We start from the raw sequence: 20,364 nt of genomic DNA on the forward strand, positions 1-20,364 counted from the left end.
GCGACTCGGCACACCGTGCCATGGTGTATCTACCGCATCATAGCCCACCCCTAGGGTCAGCGCTACGCACGGCCGCCAACACATAATCTACAAACACCAGAAACTAGTTGCAACTCCTGGACAGAAAACGAGAGGGGTCAGTAAGTCGAGCGGGGTAATATTTCAGGGCCCAATGTGTGGTAGTAGCTGAATCTTAAATCACGCATACAGATCTCAGTTCTTATGGACGGCCTCAATGAAATAACCCACCATGTACTCCTACATGGCCTCTCATTTATACCTTTACCAAAACATGTTCAACACATCCCTCACATTACCGACATAATCATTTCACTCTAGCCCATCACCCAGATGAACCAGACCTGACACAACTCTAAGCATAGCAGGCATAGCAAGGTAGGAAACACATACATGGCTCAATCAACTCCTACACAGGCTAGTGGGTTTCATCTAGTTACTGTGGCAATGACAGGTCATGCAGAGGATAAGGGTTCAACTACCATAGCACACAGCAGTTTGAAACGTTGTTGTCTTAATGCAGTAAATGAGAGCAGGGGCGAGAACATGGGATTGTATCGATATGATCAATGGGGCTGCTTGCCTGATGTAGTGGTAGTAGGGTACTGCCCTTCAGACGGATATTCGGGGTTATCCTCGGAGGCAGAACCTACCACAAAAGGCACACCGAACATAATCAACACATGACAATATGCAACAATATGATGCATGCTATGACATGGCAAAATGAATGTGTCTTGGCCTAATGCAAGCTAAAACAGAAAGGAATGAACCCATTTGAATCAAAGATTCAAATGTTAGTTCATTTAACATAGCCATATTAGTGCATTATCTTATTTTGCTTAAACAGCAAGGTTAACTTGTTTTGTCATGCATGAAACCATTACCAATGGATAGATTGAATTTTTCTGATCAAAATTCATATATAAATCTTTTCATTTGGAGTTACAGATTAATTTCTATGATTTTTTAAAGTTTGCAACAATTTCTGGAATTCTCTATATAAAAATAAATCCAGAAATTAGTTATTGCGTCAGCAGTGCGTCAGGGTGACGTCACTGGTCAACGGGGACGTCCAGGTCAACCTGACCAGTGGGTCCCGCCTGTCAGCAGTTATTTAAACTAACTAAATTTAGTTAAAACTAATCTGTGTTAATTAGCAGAGGGGGGGTACTTGCCATAGACTCAGGGGAGTCAACCTGGGCCCACCCAGTCAAGGTCAACGGGTCAAACCCGCCGGCGTTAAGCCGCCGGCGAGGACAGACGCGGCGGAGGGCGTCGGGATTCCTCCTCCGGCGACCAAATGGCCGGCGGAGGGCATCTACGTGCTGCTGGTGAACTCACGCGCCGAGTGGAGCAAGCGGTGTGTGCGGGGGTGGCCGGAGATGACGCCGGCGTCGAGCCAGGCGGCGGCCGGAGTTCGGGCAAGCACGGAAACGGCATTAGGAGGCACGGCAGGGGGTGCAGACGGGTGCTACGGCCTCCTGGGGGTGAAGTGAGTGTGTTGGACATGGTGGTGTGGCTGGTGGTTGGCCGGAGACACGTCGGCGACGAGCTCGGCGGTGGCGCGTGCGGTGAAGCTTCGTGCAGTTGCTACGGTGCACGAGAAAGCAAACGGAGAGGATGGGGAGGTAGCTGAGCTCACGGCGGTCACGTAGAAATGGACGGCGCGGTCGGGGATGAGCAGATGCGGTGGCGACGACGAAGAGGATCTCCGGCGATGGCGGAGTCGGGCGAGGTTGTTGCAGAGGCTGCAGGGCAAGCGAGCGCTCGGGGCTCGGCTCGCTCGAAGGAGTGGAGGGCGGCGGAGCTTCTGGACACGGTGGCTGGGCGCGGGGACGACGGAGGGCGCGACTACGGCGGCGGTGCGGCGGCAGGTGCGTCGGCCATGGTGCGGGAGAGCGAGGGAGAGAGGAAGGGGGGCGAGTCAGGTGTCCACAGGGTCGGGGCGGCGACGTGGAGCCTATCCGGTGTCCAGGCGCGCGAAGCGGCAAGCTGCTGGCGCCGTGGCGAGCTCGCGCTCACCGGCGTCACCTCTCTGCCTGCCTGGCGGGAATGAAGCAGCTGGCTGGCATGGGCCAGCACAGCGCTGGGCCGCCAGGTGGGCCGGCTAATGGGCTGCGGCTAGGTAAGTTTTCTCCCTCTCTTTTAATTTCTGTTTTCTATTTTTCTGTAGGTTTGTGGCTTTATTAAAAATAGCTAGGCACTTCTAAAAATCCTGAAAATAATCAGAGGCTCTGTTTAGAATATTTCCAACAGCCCACACTTATCTTTAGAATTATTTGAGCATTTAAAATATTTACTAGCATTAAAATGCCCAAATGCAAATTACATATGATTTAATTCAATGACCTTCTGTTGACCTAGAAAATTGTGCACCAATTTTGCCAGAGGTTCTAACCCAAGACAAAGAGAGTGAACTTTTTAGAAGGGCATTTCAGGTTCATTGAAAATATTTTTAGTAAACCTTAGTTGATTCCAGAGGGGGTGCTGGGGGTTCTGTCTTCCCCAATTCAAGTTTCTGATAAAAGGTAGACATGATGCAACACTCTAATGCATGACTAGCTAGGATGTGACATGGACCTTGCCCTGTTTCTATTCAGCGCCACTAACCTCCTTGCCCACTTTGCATGTGTGGGCATTATGTCCGTCAGTTCCCCCACACTTGCGGCAAGTGTGGCTGTTACGTGTGTCGTCTCCATTGGTAGAAACCTGGGCGGCTCTAATATGCTTCTGGAGCTTTTGCTTGTTAACAATGTTGGGTAACGTAGCAGAATTTTAAAAAAATTCTACGCATCACCAAGATCAATCTATGGAGTCATCTAGCAACGAGGGAGAGAGGAGTGCATCTACATACCCTTGTAGATCACGTGTGGAAGCGTTCAAGAGAACGGGGTTGATGGAGTCGTACTCGACGTGATCCAAATCACCGATGACCAAGTGCCGAACGGACGGCACCTCCGCGTTCAACACACGTATGGTTGGGAAGACGTCTCCTCCAACTTGATCCAGCAAGGGGGAAGGAGAGGTTGATGAAGATCCAGCAGCACGACGGCATGGTGGTGGATGCAGCAGGATCCCGGCAGGGCTTCACCAAGCGCAAGCGGGGAGGAGAGGTGTTACGGAGGGAGAGGGAGGCGCCAATAGCAAGGGGTGCGGCTGCCCTCCCTCCCCCTCTCTTTATATAGGGGCCTTGGGGGGGCGCCGGCCCTAGGGAGATGGATCTCCAAGGGGGCGGCGGCCAAGGGTGGCTTCCCCCCGAAGCCAAGTGGGGGCGCCCCCACCCCTAGGGTTTCCTAACCCTAGGCGCAGGGCAGGCCCAAGGAGGGGGCGCACCAGCCCACTAGGGGCTGGTTCCCCACCCAATTCAGCCCATGGGGCCCTCCAGGATAGGTGGCCCCACCCGGTGGACCCCCGGGACCCTTCCGGTGGTCCCGGTACAATACCGGTAACCCCCGAAACCTTCCCGATGGCCAAAACTGCACTTCCCATATATAAATCTTTACCTCCAGACCATTCCGGAACTCCTCATGACGTCCGAGATCTCATCCGGGACTCCGAACAACTTTCGGGTTACTGCATACTAATATCTCTACAACCCTAGCGTCACCGAACCTTAAGTGTGTAGACCCTACGGGTTCGGGAGACATGCAGACATGACCGAGACGCCTCTCCGGTCAATAACCAACAGCGGGATCTGGATACCCACGTTGGCTCCCACATGCTCCATGATGATCTCATCGGATGAACCACGATGTCGAGGATTTAATCAATCCGTATACAATTCCCTTTGTCAATCGGTACGTTACTTGCCCGAGACTCGATCGTCGGTATCCCAATACCTCGTTCAATCTCGTTACCGGCAAGTCACTTTACTCGTGCCGTAATGCATGAGCCCGTGATCAACCACTTGGTCACATTGAGCTCATTATGATGATGCATTACCGAGTGGGCCCAGAGTTACCTCTCCGTCATACGGAGTGACAAATCCCAGTCTCGATTCGTGCACACCCAATAGATACTTTCGGAGATACATGTAATGTACCTTTATAGTCACCCATTTACGTTGTGACATTTGGCACACCCAAGGCACTCCTACGGTATCCGGGAGTTGCACAATCTCATGGTCTAAGGAAATGATACTTGACATTCGGAAAAGCTACATCAAACGAACTACACGATCTTTGAGCTAAGCTTAGGATTTGGTCTTGTCCATCACATCATTCTCCTAATGATGTGATCCCATTATCAATGACATCCAATGTCCATAGTCAGGAAACCATGACTATCCTTTGATCAACGAGCTAGTCAACTAGAGGCTCACTAGGGACGTGTTGTGGTCTATGTATTCACACATGTATTACGATTTCCGGATAACACAATTATAGCATGAATAATAGACAATTATCATGAATAAATAAATATAATAATAACCATTTTATTATTGCCTCTAGGGCATATTTCCAATAGTCTCCCACTTGCACTAGAGTCAATATTCTAGTTACATTGTGATGAATCGAACACCAATGCAGTTCTGGTGTTGATCATGTTTTGCTCTAGGGAGAGGTTTAGTCAACGGATCTGCCACATTCAGGTCCGTATGTACTTTACAAATCTCTATGTCTCCATTTTGAACACTTTCACGAATGGAGTTGAAGCGACGCTTGATATGCCTGGTCTTCCTGTGAAACCTGGGCTCCTTGGCAAGGGCAATAGCTCCAGTGTTGTCACAGAAGAGAGTCATCGGGCCCGACGCATTGGGTATGACTCCTAGGTCGGTAATGAACTCCTTCACCTAGACTGCTTCTTGTGCTACCTCCGAGGCTGCCATGTACTCCGCTTCACATGTAGATCCCGCCACAATGCTTTGCTTGCAACTGCACCAGCTTACTGCCCCACCATTCAAAATATACACGTATCCGGTTTGTGACTTAGAGTCATCCAGATCTGTGTCGAAGCTAGAATCGACGTAACCCTTTACGACGAGCTCTTCGTCACCTCCATACACGAGAAACATGTCCTTAGTCCTTTTCAGGTACTTCAGGATATTCTTGACCACTGTCCAGTGTTCCATGCCAGGATTACTTTGGTACCTTCCTACCAAACTTACGGCAAGGTTTACATGAGGTCTAGTACATAGCATAGCATACATGATAGACCCTATGGCCGAGGCATAGGGGATGACACTCATCTTTTCTCTATCTTCTGTCGTGGTCGGGCATTGAGCCGTGCTCAATATCGTACCTTGCAATACAGGCAAGAACCCCTTCTTTGACTGATCCATTTTGAACTTCTTCAATATATTGTCAAGGTACGTACTCTGTGAAAGACCAATGAGGCGTCTCGATCTATCTCTATAGATCTGTATGCCTAATATATAAGCAGCTTCTCCAAGGTCCTACATTGAAAAACACTTGTTCAAGTAGGCCTTTATGCTTTCCAACAATTCTATATCATTTCCCATCAACAGTATGTCATCCACATACAATATGAGAAATGCTACAGAGCTCCCACTCACTTTCTTGTAAATGCAGGCTTCTCCATAAGTCTGCGTAAACCCAAACGCTTTGATCATCTCATCAAAACGAATGTTCCAACTCCGAGATGCTTGCACCAGCCCATAAATCGAGCGTTGGAGCTTGCACACCTTGTCAGCATTCTTAGGATCGACAAAACCTTCTGGCTGCATCATATACAATTCTTCCTTAAGGAAACCATTATGGAATGCCGTTTTGACGTCCATTTGCCATATCTCATAATCATAGAATGCGGCAATTGCTAACATGATTCGGATGGACTTTAGCTTCGCTATGGGTGAGAAAGTCTCATCATAGTCAACCCCTTGAACTTGTCGATAACCCTTAGTGACAAGCCGAGCTTTATAGATGGTCACATTACCATCCACGTCTGTCTTCTTATTAAAGATCCATTTATTTTCTATGGCTCGCCGATCATCGGGCAAGTCAGTCAAAGTCCACACTTCGTTTTCATACATGGATCCTATCTCGGATTTCATGGCTTCTAGACATTTGTCGGAATCCGGGCCTGCCATCGCTTCTTCATAGTTCGAAGGTTCACCGTTGTCTAACAACATGATTTCCAAGACAGGGTTGCCGTACCACTCTGGTGCGGAACATGTCCTCGTGGACCTACGAAGTTCAGTAGTAACTTGATCTGAAGTTTCATGATCATCACCATTAATTTCCTCTCTAGTCAGTGCAGGCACCTCAGGAATATTTTCTTGAGTTGCGCCACTTTCCGGTTCAAGAGGTAATACTTCATCAAGTTCTACTTTCCTCCCACTTATTTCTTTCGAGAGAAACTCTTTCTCTAGAAAGGACCCATTCTTGGCAACAAAGATCTTGCCTTCGGATCTGAGTTAGAAGGTATACCCAACAGTTTCTTTAGGGTATCCTATGAAGACGCATTTTTCCGACTTGGGTTCGAGCTTTTCAGGTTGAAGTTTCTTGACATAAGCATCGCATCCCCAAACTTTTAGAAACGACAGCTTAGGTCTCTTCCCAAACCATAATTCATACGGTGTCGTCTCAACGGATTTGGGCGGAGCCCTATTTAAAGTGAATGCGGCAGTCTCTAAAGCATAGCCCCAAAATGATAGCGGTAAATCGGTAAGAGACATCATAGATCGCACCATATCCAATAGAGTGCGATTACGACGTTTGGACACACCATTATGCTGAGGTGTTCCAGGCGGCGTGAGTTGTGAAACTATTCCACATTTTCTTAAGTGTGTGCCAAATTCGTGACTCAACTATTCTCCCCCACGATCTGATCGCAAGAACTTGATTTTCTTGTCACGTTGATTCTCAACCTCACTCTGAAATTCCTTGAACTTTTCAAAGGTCTCAGACTTGTGTTTCATTAAGTTGACATACCCATATCTACTCAAGTCATCAGTGAGGGTGAGAACATAACGATAGCCACCGCGAGCCTCAACACTCATTGGACCGCACACATCAGTATGTATGATTTCCAATAAGTTGGTTGCTCGCTCCATTGTTCCTGAGAACGGAGTCTTGGTCATTTTACCCATGAGGCATGGTTCGCACGTGTCAAATGATTCGTAATCAAGAGACTCTAAAAGTCCATCTGCATGGAGCTTCTTCATGCATTTGACACCTATGTGACCAAGGCGGCAGTGCCACAAGTATGTGGGACTATCATTATCAACCTTACATCTTTTGGTATTCACACTATGAATATGTGTAGCATTATACTCGAGATTCATTAAGAATAAACCATTCACCATCGGAGCATGACCATAAAACATATCTCTCAAATAAATAGAACAACCATTATTCTCGGATTTAAATGAGTAGCCATCTCGAATTAAAAGAGATCCTGATACAATGTTCATGCTCAAAGCTGGCACTAAATAACAATTATTGAGGTTTAAAACTAATCCCGTAGGTAAATGTAGAGGCAGCGTGCCGACGGTGATCACATCAACCTTGGAACCATTCCCGACGCGCATCGTCACCTCGTCCTTCGCCAGTCTCCGCTTATTCAGCAGCTCCTGCTTTGAGTTACAAATGTGAGCAACCGCACCGGTATCAAATACCCAGGAGCTACTACGAGTACTGGTAAGGTACACATCAATTACATGTATATCACATATACCTTTAGTGTTGCCGGCCTTCTTGTCCGCTAAGTATTTGCGGCAGTTCCGCTTCGAGTGACCACTTCCCTTGCAATAAAAACACTCAGTTTCGGGCTTGGGTCCATTCTTTGGCTTCTTCCCGGCAGCTTGCTTACCGAGCGCGGCAACTCCCTTGCCGTCCTTCTTGAAGTTCTTTTTACCCTTGCCTTTCTTGAACTTAGTGGTTTTATTCACCATCAACACTCGATGTTCCTTTTTGATTTCCACCTCTGCTGATTTCAGCATTGAATACACCTCATGAATGGTCTTTTCCATCCCTTGCATATTGAAGTTCATCACAAAGCTCTTGTAGCTCGGTGGAAGCGACTGAAGGATTCTGTCAATGACCGCGTCATCCGGGAGATTAACTCCCAGCTGAGTCAAGCGGTTATGCAACCCAGACATTTTGAGTATGTGCTCACTGACAGAACTATTTTCCTCCATCTTACAGCTGAAGAATTTGTCGGAGACTTCATATCTCTTGACCCAGGCATGAGCTTGGAAAACCATTTTCAGCTCTTCGAACATCTCATATGCTCCGTGTCTCTCAAAACGCTTTTGGAGCCCCGGTTCTAAGCTGTAAAGCATGCCGCACTGAACGAGGGAGTAATCATCAGCACGTGACTACCAAGCGTTCATAACGTCTTGGTTCTCTGGGACAAGTGCGTCACCTAGCGGTGCTTCTAGGACATAATCTTTCTTGGCAGCTATGAGGATGATCCTCAGGTTCCGGACCCAGTCCGTATAGTTGCTGCCATCGTCTTTCAGCTTGGTTTTCTCTAGGAACGTGTTGAAGTTGAGGACAACGTGGGCCATTTGATCTACAAGACATATTGTAAAGATTTTAGACTAAGTTCATGATAATTAAGTTCATCTAATCAAATTACTCAATGAACTCCCACTCAGATAGACATCCCTCCAGTCATCTAAGTGAAACATGATCCGAGTTAACTAGGCCGTGTCCGATCATCACGTGAGACGGACTAGCCAACATCGGTGAACATCTTCATGTTGATCGTATCTCCTATACGACTCATGCTCGACCTTTCGGTCTTCCGTGTTCCGAGGCCATGTCTGTACATGCTAGGCTCGTCAAGTCACCCTAAGTGTATTGCGTGTGTAAATCTGGCTTACACCCGTTGTATTCGAACGTTAGAATCTATCACACCCGATCATCACATGGTGCTTCGAAATAACGAACCTTCACAACGGTGCACAGTTCGGGGGAACACTTACTTGAAATTATTACGAGGGATCATCTTATTTAAGCTACCGTTGTTCTAAGCAAATAAGATGTAAAACATGATAAACATCACATGCAATCAAATAGTGACATGATATGGCCAATATCATTTGCTCCTTTTGATCTCCATCTTCGGGGCTCCATGCTCATCGTTGTCACCGGCATGACACCATGATCTCCATCATCATGATCTCCATCATTGTGTCTTCTTGAAGTTGTCTCATCATCTATTACTTCTACTACTATGGCTAGTGCTTTAGCAATAAAGTAAAGTAATTACATGACGTTTATGTTGACATGCAGGTCATAAATAAATAAAGACAACTCCTATGGCTCCTGCCGGTTGTCATACTCATCGACATGCAAGTCGTGATTCCTATTACAAGAACATGATCATCTCATACATCACATATATCATTCATCACATCCTTTGGCCATATCACATCACAAAACACTTGCTGCAAAAACAAGTTAGACGTCCTCTAATTGTTGTTGCAAGTTTTTACGTGGCTGCTATAGGTTTCTAGCAAGAACGTTTCTTACTTACGCCAAAACCACAACGTGAATTGCCAATTTCTATTTACCCTTCATAAGGACCATGTTCAACGAATCCGATCCGACTAAAGTGGGAGAGACAGACACACGCCAGCCACCTTATGCAACTAGCGCATGTCAGTCGGTGGAACCAGTCCCACGTAAGCGTACGTGTAAGGTCGGTCTGGGCCGCTTCATCCCATGATGCCGCCGAATCAAGATAAGACTAGTAACGACAAGCAAATTGACAACATCGACGCCCACAACTGCTTTGTGTTCTACTCGTGCATAGTAACTACACATAGACCTAGCTCATGATGCCACTGTTGGGTAACGTAGCAGAATTTTAAAAAACATCTACGCATCACCAAGATCAATCTATGGAGTCATCTCGCAACGAGGGAGAGAGGAATGCATCTACATACCCTTGTAGATCGTGCGCGGAAGCGTTCAAGAGAACGGGGTTGATGGAGTCGTACTCGACGTGATCCAAATGACCGATGACCAAGTGCCGAACGGACGGCACCTCCGTGTTCAACACACATACGGTTGGGAAGACGTCTCCTCCAACTTGATCCAGCAAGGGGGAAGGAGAGGTTGATGAAGATCCAGCAGCATGACGGCGTGGTGGTGGATGCAGAAGGTCCCGGCAGGGCTTCGCCAAGCGCAAGCGGGGAGCAGAGGTGTTACGGAGGGAGAGGGAGGCGCCACTAGCAAGGGGTGCGGCTGCCCTCCCTCCCCCTCTCTTTATATAGGGGCCTTGGGGGGGCACCGGCCCTAGGGAGATGGATCTCCAAGGGGGCGGCGGCCAAGGGTGGCTTCCCCCCCCAAGCCAAGTGGGGGGCGCCCCCACCCCTAGGGTTTCCTAACCCTAGGCGCACGGCAGGCCCAAGGAGGGGGTGCACCAGCCCACTAGGGGCTGGTTCCCCACCCAATTCAGCCCATGGGGCCCTCCGGGATAGGTGGCCCCACCCGGTGGATCCCCGGGACCCTTCCAGTGGTCCCGGTACAATACCGGTAACCCCCGAAACCTTCCCGATGGCCAAAACTGCACTTCCCATATATAAATCTTTACCTCCGGACCATTCCGGAACTCCTCGTGACGTCCGGGATCTCATCCGGGACTCCGAACAACTTTCGGGTTACTGCATACTAATATCTCTACAACCCTAGCGTCACCGAACCTTAAGTGTGTAGACCCTACGGGTTCGGGAGACATGCAGACATGATCGAGACGCCTCTCTGGTCAATAACCAACAGCGGGATCTGGATACCCATGTTGGCTCCCACATGCTCCACGATGATGTCATCAGATGAACCACGATGTCGAGGATTTAATCAATCTGTATACAATTCCCTTTGTCAATCGGTACGTTACTTGCCCGAGACTCGATCGTCGGTATCCCAATACCTCGTTCAATCTCGTTACCGGCAAGTCACATTACTCGTGCCGTAATGCATGATCCCGTGATCAACCACTTGGTCACATTGAGCTCATTATGATGATGCATTACCGAGTGGGCCCAGAGATACCTCTCCGTCATACGAAGTGACAAATCCCAGTCTCGATTCGTGCCAACCCAACAGATACTTTCGGAGATACCTGTAATGTACCTTTATAGTCACCCAGTTATGTTGTGACGTTTGGCACACCCAAAGCAGTCCTACAGTATCCGGGAGTTGCACAATCTCATGGTCTAAGGAAATGATACTTGACATTCGGAAAAGCTACAGCAAACGAACTACACGATCTTTGAGCTAAGCTTAGGATTGGGTCTTGTCCATCACATCATTCTCCTAATGATGTGATCCCGTTATCAATGACATCCAATGTCCATAGTTAGGAAACCATGACTATCCTTTGATCAACGAGCTAGTCAACTAGAGGCTCACTAGGGACGTGTTGTGGTCTATGTATTCACACATGTATTACGATTTCCGGATAACACAATTATAGCATGAATAATAGACAATTATCATGAACAAAGAAATATAGTAATAACCATTTTATTATTGCCTCTAGGGCATATTTCCAACAGACAATGGCATCTGTGCGGAGTGGGCATGTGTGGTAATTATGATTGGTCACGACGTTGCAGAATATGCATGCCCTTATCCCGAGAGGTTTGTCGTTCGGGCCAAATTCCACGCGCCTGATGGGGCGTGGCGGCTTTTTGGCTAATGCTTTCGCTGCTTGTGTCTTACTCTTCCTCCCCTTTGTGTTTGAGAATATGGGTGGTTTAATCACCCTTTCCTGCTGCTACTGGTAGGATGTCCTGTTGTCATGTCGTTCGCCTACAACATCATCAAGCTCATGATCTTGCATGTGAGCATGTTGTTGCTCTTGAGTTTGTACATGGGCAAGCTCTAGTTGTTGTTGCTCCTCTTCCTCGTTGTCGAATGGGTCAATAGCTCCCAGATGGTTCATCTCGGATAAGATTGTAGCAATATCCTGCTCAATGGCTTCATTGTCCACGAGACCTCCGTTTTCAGCAGAATGCATGGCGTTGAGTTCTTGTTCAAGTTTGTCCATGACGACTCGTGACCTCGCCATTTGCTCTTGGCTTCTCAAGCTTTTTCTGTGCACCCTCATGTTCAGCTGCAGCAGTGAGCTTTCAAAGTAGTATTGGGATGCCTTGTCTGACGCTACTGTCCTCAGTCATTTCTGTTGAATGTTGGCTGGATGTTCGGGTGTTTGGTGTATCTTCTGAGGATGTATTACTCTGGAATGCTGGCAGCCTTAATTGTCTGCATCATGCACATGACATGCATGTAGAAAATACCTGTATTTTTTGGAAGAGGTGCATGTGTCTTGTCATTTCTTTCGAACAAAAACTTTGCAAAAAATAAGTAGTACAGTATGTAACATCTTTTTTTAGTCCTCACCTGTGTGGTCCCATAGCTTGCACTCGCAGGCATATATTTCTCCCACGGGGTCTGCAACCACCAGGAACGCGTGCTGAGACCACGTAGACAGTTTTGCGGGTTGTTGTAGCGCACGAGGTACTTTGTGGGCCCTTCCGTCTTTGTCGCCGTGAAGAGTGTGCTCAGTTTTAGCCTTTTTCTGATCTCGCGGTACACAGCTCGTGAGTAAAGATTTGCCATCTCGGTGTCAAACCCATAGAAGGTCAGCGTGTTTTGTTCCTTCTGCCCATGCAAGAATGATGACCAAATTATTAGTTTTCTCGCAGCAAAAACTTGTCTAACTAATAAAGTTTTACTTTAGTAAGCATGTTATTTTGTCTTACGATGAGTGATAGAGCTATACCCGGTTACCCATTGTCTCCTGGTTCTCTATCCACTTCCTGGTTTTGACACAGGAGTATACCTGGCTGACAAACCGGTGTAGGTTTTGTCTCTCACTTACGAAGTTCTTCTTGAGCACATAGTTCATGCTCTCACTTCGTTGTGTGGATGTCATTTTGGCGCAAAAAAAATTCTTTGAAGTAGGCTGATATCCATCTCTCACGCTCGTTCCACATGCCCACCATCATGGCATCATCATGGAGGTTGTACTTATCCAGGAGTCTTTTCCAGGCAGCCTCAAACTCAGTTGGCATGAGGGGCGAGTTGAGGATTGATGTGAATTCATCCTTAAAGTCTTCATGCAGGTTGTAAAGGTATGCGAGGTGTTCCATGTACTTTTTCAGAATCTGCCAGTGCCACAGCCTGTGTACCGTGTTCTTGAAAGCATCTGGTCTGGTAAAGCCATTGCCGGGCACTGGTCTGGTAATGAGAAAAGAGATGTTTTTAGTGTGTTATTTTCATTTTTTGGGTGGGGTGGTGGTGGTTGGGGGTGGTTTTGGCGGTTATACCTGTGAGGATGCATGTAGGAGCCTTCCCTCTCATGCACCTTAAAAATGTCTTGAACAGCCATCTGAATGAATCTGCATCCTCATCTCTTATCTGGGCCAAACCAAAGAATGTAGTGTGTAAGTGGTTGTTAGTACCCACAAACACCCCAAGTGGCATATGGAACTTGTTGGTCTTATATGTGGTGTCAAACGTTACACAGTCACCAAAGTCCTGATATGCCCCTTGGCAGCTTGTGTTCGCCCAGAATATGTTCTTAACTCTGTCAGACTCATCGAGTTGCATGTCACAGAAGAATTCCCTGTTTATAGCTTTCATCTCCCTAAAGAAGTTGATGGTCTTTAGGACATCGTCCACATCATCCATCCTTGAATTCTTTGCTTTGCTGCATACTAAAAGTGAATAGTCATTCAAAAATGCATGTTGAACTGGCGTCAGGTCATGCGTTGCGTAATATGTTTATACTGACAGAGGAAAAAAGATGGATGGGGTTTATGGAAGGAGAACAAGTTTGTACTTACAAGTTAATCAGGTCTTTGGCATTCATTTCGAGGAAGTAGCTACCGGGGTCATCGCCGCCCAGTATGCTCATTATTTGCGCGTGTTCAATGCCTTTGAACTGCAGGTACTTGATGTACTCCAAGATTGTTTTGTCAAAGTTTTTGTGGGAGTGCAAGAAGACAAGCATTTGGGGGGTGAGCTGTAGCCCGTGGTTGTGTTCCCAGACTATCTCTTTCATGACAAGTGTTCCATCCTTTTCCCTCTTCGGCCTCATTTTGGCCCCGCAGTTAGTCCTGACTATCATCTTGTTCCGCTGTCTATTTGCTTCTGACACCTTCGATTCATAGACTCCATAGCACGTGCAATGAAGGTAGACTCTGGTCTCAACCTTGGAGCCTTCCCGAACAGCAAAACCTGCGTGCTTTGCATAGATGTTGTAGAAGTTCTTTGCTTCTTTGAAAGTTTCAAAGCGCATCTCTAGCCTTGGCAGAACGTAAGCTTCAATGTTAGGTGGCTGCACGCAATAGTGAGCAAACAAAAACACTGTTATGAAAATGTTAGATGGGGTGGTCATAGTACCATGGTATGGACTATTGTCGGTGTCAAAACCGGCGGATCTCGGGTAGGGGGTCCCGAACTGTGCATCTAGGATCGATGGTAACAGGAGACGGGGGACACGATGTTTATCCAGGTTCGGGCCCTCTCTATGGAGGTAATACCCTACTTCCTGCTTGATTGATCTTGATGAATATGAGTATTACAAGAGTTGATCTACCACGAGATCGTAATGGCTAAACCCTAGAAGCCTAGCCTGTATGACTATGGTAATGAGTATATCCTTTCCGGACTAACCCCTCCGGTTTATATAGACACCGGGGAGGGAATCTAGGGTTACATAGAGTCGGTTACATAAGAATGAATCTTCATAGTCGGTCGCCAAACTTGCCTTCCACGCCAAGGAGAGTCCAATCCGGACACAGGTACAATCTTCGGCCTTCATGTCTTCACAGCCCATCAGTCCGGCCCATGGGTAACAGGCCGGATGCCCGAGGACCCCTTAGTCCAAGACTCCCTCAGTAGCCCCCGAACCATTCTTCAATAGCGAGGTGTTCAGCACACAAATTGTCTTCGGCATTGCAAGGCGGGTTCCTCCTTTAATGATCTCCAAGTGTTGTATTCGGCCATCAGTTCAATGTCACTCCCCTCGGCTTCTGCGTGTTGAATAACTTCGCCTTCCACGTGTAGGGCGAAGGTGGAAGGTCAGGGTATTTTTGCAGATAACACCTCGTCCATGCAAGGAAGAGCGCCTATTAAAGAGATTTGGATCCTAGATCCATTCGGCACCACACAGAGGAAATCCCCGAAAACTGCTTAGGAGAAACCATTCTAGTATGGCTAGAGCCCCCAGCTCCTCCACCCGTTTCAGCCCAGAGAAAGGCAAGTGGGAGAGGTGTTTAGTGTCCCACAGTCAATTGACGAAGTTGTGGACGCAGGGATTTCTTCCCCCCGCAGATCTAGTTCCTGTTCGAGCGGGGCTAGATTCCTTCAACGGTGAGACTCAAGCAGAGGACTTTCCCAATCCATCCGAGGGAGAGCGAGTATGTTTCGTCCCCTACCTGCTAAGGGGCGTTGGATTTCCCATTCATCCGTTCCTCCGAGGGCTTCTGGAATACTATGGCCTCCAGCTGCACAACTTCACCCCTGCCTCCATTCTGCACATTGCGGGTTATGTCGCCTTATGCGAATTATTCCTGGGTATCGAGGCTCATTTCAAGCTGTGGAGGAAGTTGTTCTGTCTTGTCCCGCGTAATCATGAGGGGTCAATATTTGAAGTGGGCGGAGCCGAAGTATGGCGTATCGCCGATACCGGATATCTGTCCGGCACACCAAGGAAGGCACCTAAAGAATGGCCTTACAAATGGTTCTATATCGAGGACATCGCGCTTCCTGACCCAGTTCGAAAGGGTCTTCATGAATTTGCGAGTGTTCTGCTGAAGAAACGCCATAGTTGGCGTCCCTGAAGTCTTGAAGAGGATGACATCGCGGAAGTTCGCCAGCTTATGAGCAAGATAAAGATGCTCGCTTAGTCCGAACTCACAATAATTGAGGTAATGGCGATCTCCATAGTGCGAGGGGTTCAGCTGCTACAATACAGAGGGCTGCCCATGTGGCACTACAATGGAGAGGATGACGCCTCCCGCTATGGCCGGAAGGGTCCGGATACCCCCGCGCTCTGGCCAAAATATTGGCCGAGCTGTTTAAAGGGGAGGAAGAGGAGTTTCTTCGCATTAAGCGCAAAGATGGGTATTCTATGTATGATCCTCCCAGTTGGGTAAGCCTCAACCCCTCTATTCAACTCAATCCACTTCCGGATTACTTTTTATAAATTTCAAGTACGTTTGTTATGACAGCACTGGCGGAAGGTCACCGAAGGACTTCATAGTCCTGCCCCACGGCCGGAGATCCAGAACCGGGAGCTAGATCCTGGGTTTGAAGAGGATCCGGATATATTGGTGGTGCTTGTGGAGGGAGTGTTTTACCAGAAAAGCTATGACGACACAGAAGTGGCCATCACCGCTGACTACCCTGGCCTTCTTCCTGCTTCACATGTAAACAATTAAGAAACACCCTCTCTAAAAGAGTGCTCTTATTTTGCCTCACCCACTGCACTATATCGTGCTTCACAGGGGAGACGTTCAACGATTTCAAAGAGATCGGCTCCCGCGTCAGGAAAGCCTTCGAAGAGGAAGGCGGGTGAAGACACATCCAGGCCTTCATCGAGGAGGTACGGATAAACATGCTTTTCGGCAGCCGCATCCGACTGTGACTCGTGTGTCTGTTTGGTTGCAGGAAGAGGGTTCGTCGAACTGTGTCCGGGGATCCGGTCGGTGGTGTTCCCAACAACCGGGATTTAGATCCAATCAGGGAGACTGGGGCCGGTGTAGGAACAGCGCCGGACTGCCCTTCGGCCGAGGGTTTAGAAAATATGTCCGTCACCAACTCATAGGTAGTGAGTGCCATGAACCATCGGTGTTGCAGGGCTATCTTGCGATACCCCAAGTTCTTGGAGGAGGTTTTTAATGCCTTTAGCCCGGGCGACGCATACATCCGAGCTGCTCAAGATGGGCTTAGAAGAGCCACGAAGCAATATCTGACAGATGTGCAGGTAAGTTTCCTTTGTCAAAAAAGGATAACCATATGCCCATAGCCCCCGATATTGAAAGCAGTTGGCACAACTGATTTAAGGATCGTTGTACGACCAGGTCCTTATAGAGAAGAATTGCTTGCTAGCCCAAGAGCTGGAGCAGTGCCGGGCGCAGCTAAATGCTGCTACTGCTGAACTGGAAAATGTTAAGAAGTCGTCTTCTAGTAATGTTCCCCTCCACCGAGGAATAATAATTGTATACCAACTATGCTAATTCTGCTGCTGATCGCATAATAGGGTCGTCTGATCAACTTGAAGAGAAGTTGAAGATCGCCCAAGAGGGAGAAAAGGAGGCGAAAAGGCAACACGCCGCAGGCGAGCGTGTGCTGACCCGCATCAGAGACGAGAAAAACAAGCTACAGGATTCCAACACTACATTGGGTGAAGAATTGAAAGATGTTCGAGCCCAGCTAGTTGATTCCTTAAAGGAGAACAAGAAGCTGCGGGGCGGCATGTTCAGTATGTGTCCGAACTATTTTTAAAGTAGTTCAGAGATAAATGGGACTGATATAGTCATGTTTGCAGGTATATTGACCGGCCGTCCTGAAGAGGAGGTGTCCGGATCATCGAGTGATCTGCTGCAAAGACTGTCACAAGTGCATGAGCATGCCCGGCTGGCCATGCGGAGCGTTGCCAAGGCCTTATGGCCATCCGCCTCCCCTCCAGGAAGTATGGAGGAGCTTGTAGAGCTGTTCAAGGGAGCGCGGCGGCGTATCCGACTGTGTAAGATATCGGCCTGCCGAGAGGGCGCGCGAGAGGCCTGGGCCATGGTGAAAACGCGATATACCAAGCTGGATCCAAATCACATAGCCTAGGTTGGACCGTTAGGGTCAAATGGGGAAGAAATTCCTGTTAGCTTAGTATATGACCAAGTAGAGGTGGCCGCCAAATATTCCCAACAGGATTGTAAGTTAGACTACCTGTTGGAAGGTGTAGAGGAGGAGGTTTTCGAGTCGAAGTGACTGTTTACTTTCCTCATTATCTAGAACTCTAGCTGAATTGTATATCATTTGTCATGGCCGACCTTTTCGCTTCAACCTCCGGACCCGAAGGTGCAGAGTGTTTCCGAATACCGTCACGGCCGAATAGGCCGGGGTATGCCTAGAAAACTAGGGTAGGGGTCATAGTTGCTTGAACAGACAAGTTGTATACAACTAGCTATGTTATATTACATTAATATCATAAGAAACATCTTCCAGAGAGAATAGTTCCGTTAAGGGTTCCTTTCCCTTGGTGTGCATGCATTTAATGTGCATGTCTGAATTGTGATGTGAGCACCATAGTTTATATAAGTTCTGGGGGTGCACAATGGAGTGAGTTTTAAAAAAACATATTTAATTCACCGACCGAATATTCCCTTAAGAACGCTAGCTTTCGGCTTCACCCAGTCTGAGGTACACATCCGGATGACCCGATAGTAACAATCACAGAGGTGCTCCCTTTATGCCCTAGCTGAACTAACGGGAACGTAGGGCATAAGCACAGGAGCCAAGAAACCCAGCTTGGCCAAAACTTAAGTCATATCGATGCATATAGTGGCAAAGAAAAGTTACATATGGAAAAACTCATATGTGAGGAGCTTAATGCTCCAGGAATGACAAGAACCTCTGTCCAAGAAGCCCCCAGGTAAAAGTGACATACATATTTAGAGATGTATGTGTCAATGGTGTGCGCTTTAGCCGTACCGAAGCGTTAAAGCGAGAAAGAAGAAAGTAATCGGAAAAGAGAGAAAAAATAATGGAAACTACAGGGGAGCAGGAGACGAACAAGGGGTTTGGCGCTAGGCATATAATCTTCGGAGTCTGGCCGCGTTCCAGGGGTTCGGCTCGAGGCGATTGTCTGATGCATCGCAAAGATGGTATGCACCTCCGGTGAGAACTTCGTCAATTATGAAGGGACCCTCCCATTTGGGCTTTAGTTTGTCCTTTTTCTTCTCCAGCAGGCGCAGAACGAGTTCGCCAACGTTGTAAGTCTTGGCCCGTACTTCTCTGCTTTGATATCTTCGAGCATGTTGTTGGTAAAATGATGAACGGGCTTTTGTGACATCGTGTTCCTCCTCCGGGGCATCTAGGCCGTCCTGCCGATCAAGCTTGGCTTCTCTCTCTTCATACATACGCACTCGAGGTGAGTCGTGAATAATATCGCAGGGCAATATGGCCTCTGCGCCATACACCATGAAGAAAGGTGTGTATCCGGTAGTACGGTTGGGCGTGGTCCATGGCCCCCAGAGTACGGATTCGAGCTCCTCAACCCAGTGATTGTCTGATTCTTTCAAAGACCGCACTAGTCTGGGCTTAATTCTGCTCATAATAAGACCATTGGCTCGTTCGACTTGACCGTTGGTTTGTGGGTGGTAGACGGAGGCGTAATCGAGTTTAATACCCAGATTAGTACACCAGTTTTTTACCTCGTCAGCTGTGAAATTAGAGCCGTTGTCGGTGATGATGCTGTGTGGGACACCATAACGGTGCACAACACCGGATATGAAGTCTATCATCGGGCCAGCCTCAGCCGTTTTGACCGGTTTAGCCTCTATCCACTTAGTGAATTTGTCCACCATAACCAGCATGTATTTTTTCTTATGGCTTCCCCCTTTAAAGGGTCCAACCATATCCAGTCCCCAGACCGCGAAAGGCCAAGTGATGGGGATAGTCTATAAGGCAGTTGGGGGCATGTGGCTTTGGTTGGCGAAGAGTTGGTGTCGGTGTCAAAACCGGCGGATCTCGGGTAGCGGGTCCCGAACTGTGCGTCTAGGCGGATGGTAACAGGAGACAAGGGACACGATGTTTTTACCCAGGTTCGGGCCCTCTCGATGGAGGTAAAACCCTACTCCTGCTTGATTAATATTGATGATATGGGTAGTACAAGAGTAGATCTACCACGAGATCAAAGAGGCTAAACCCTAGAAGCTAGCCTATGGTATGATTGTTGTTCGTCCTATGGACTAAAACCCTCCGGTTTATATAGACATCGGAGAGGGCTAGGGTTACACAGAGTCGGTTACAATGGGAGGAGATCTACATATCCGTATTGCCAAGCTTGCCTTCCACGCCAAGGAAAGTCCCATCCGGACACGGGACGAAGTCTTCAATCTTGTATCTTCATAGTCCAAGAGTCCGGCTAAAGGTTATAGTCCGGCTATCCGGACACCCCCTAATCCAGGACTCCCTTAGTAGCCCCCGAACCAGGCTTCAATGACGATGAGTCCGACGCGCAGATTGTCTTCTGGCATTGCAAGGCGGGTTCCTCTCCAAATTTTGTGTACCTTTTTAAATAGTGTCCGGCTTCTTGTGAATGTTGCGCTCCTTGGCTTCCACGCCCAATAATGGCCACTTTCCACGTGTCGAGCGAATGTGAAGAGCCAGGGTGTTTTTACATTTACCCCCCTAG

At 48.0% G+C, this 20,364-nt stretch overlaps 1 protein-coding gene across 1 annotated transcript; it reads right to left on the reverse strand.

Moving 5' to 3' along the window:
• Positions 1-12,173: 12,173 nt before the first annotated feature.
• LOC147974829 (protein FAR1-RELATED SEQUENCE 5-like) lies at positions 12,174-15,775 on the reverse strand. Its single transcript, XM_087520159.1, has 7 exons — positions 15,686-15,775; positions 13,790-14,283; positions 13,467-13,653; positions 13,309-13,361; positions 12,944-13,181; positions 12,342-12,602; positions 12,174-12,203 (listed from the first exon to the last, which is right to left on the reverse strand). The coding sequence occupies exons 1-7, from the start codon at positions 15,773-15,775 to the stop codon at positions 12,174-12,176; spliced, it is 1,353 nt and encodes a 450-aa protein (XP_087376285.1).
• Positions 15,776-20,364: the final 4,589 nt, after the last annotated feature.

Source organism: Triticum urartu, chromosome 4A, assembly GCF_056163025.1.
Source record: "Triticum urartu cultivar PI428250 chromosome 4A, HENAU_Tu73, whole genome shotgun sequence".
Taxonomy (NCBI): Eukaryota; Viridiplantae; Streptophyta; class Magnoliopsida; order Poales; family Poaceae; genus Triticum; species Triticum urartu.

What these genes read in the sequence shown, in the direction of transcription:
- LOC147974829 (XM_087520159.1), bottom strand. Translation starts at nt 15,775, where the DNA reads ATGGCGTTTCTTCAGCAGAACACTCGCAAATTCATGAAGACCCTTTCG. An exon ending in ATCAGGACTTTGGTGACTGT is followed by an intron (nt 13,362 to 13,466) that starts GTAACGTTTGAC and finishes GGTTTGGCCCAG; the next exon opens with ATAAGAGATGAGGATGCAGA. An exon ending in CAAGCTATGGGACCACACAG is followed by an intron (nt 12,204 to 12,341) that starts GTGAGGACTAAA and finishes TGCATGATGCAG; the next exon opens with ACAATTAAGGCTGCCAGCAT.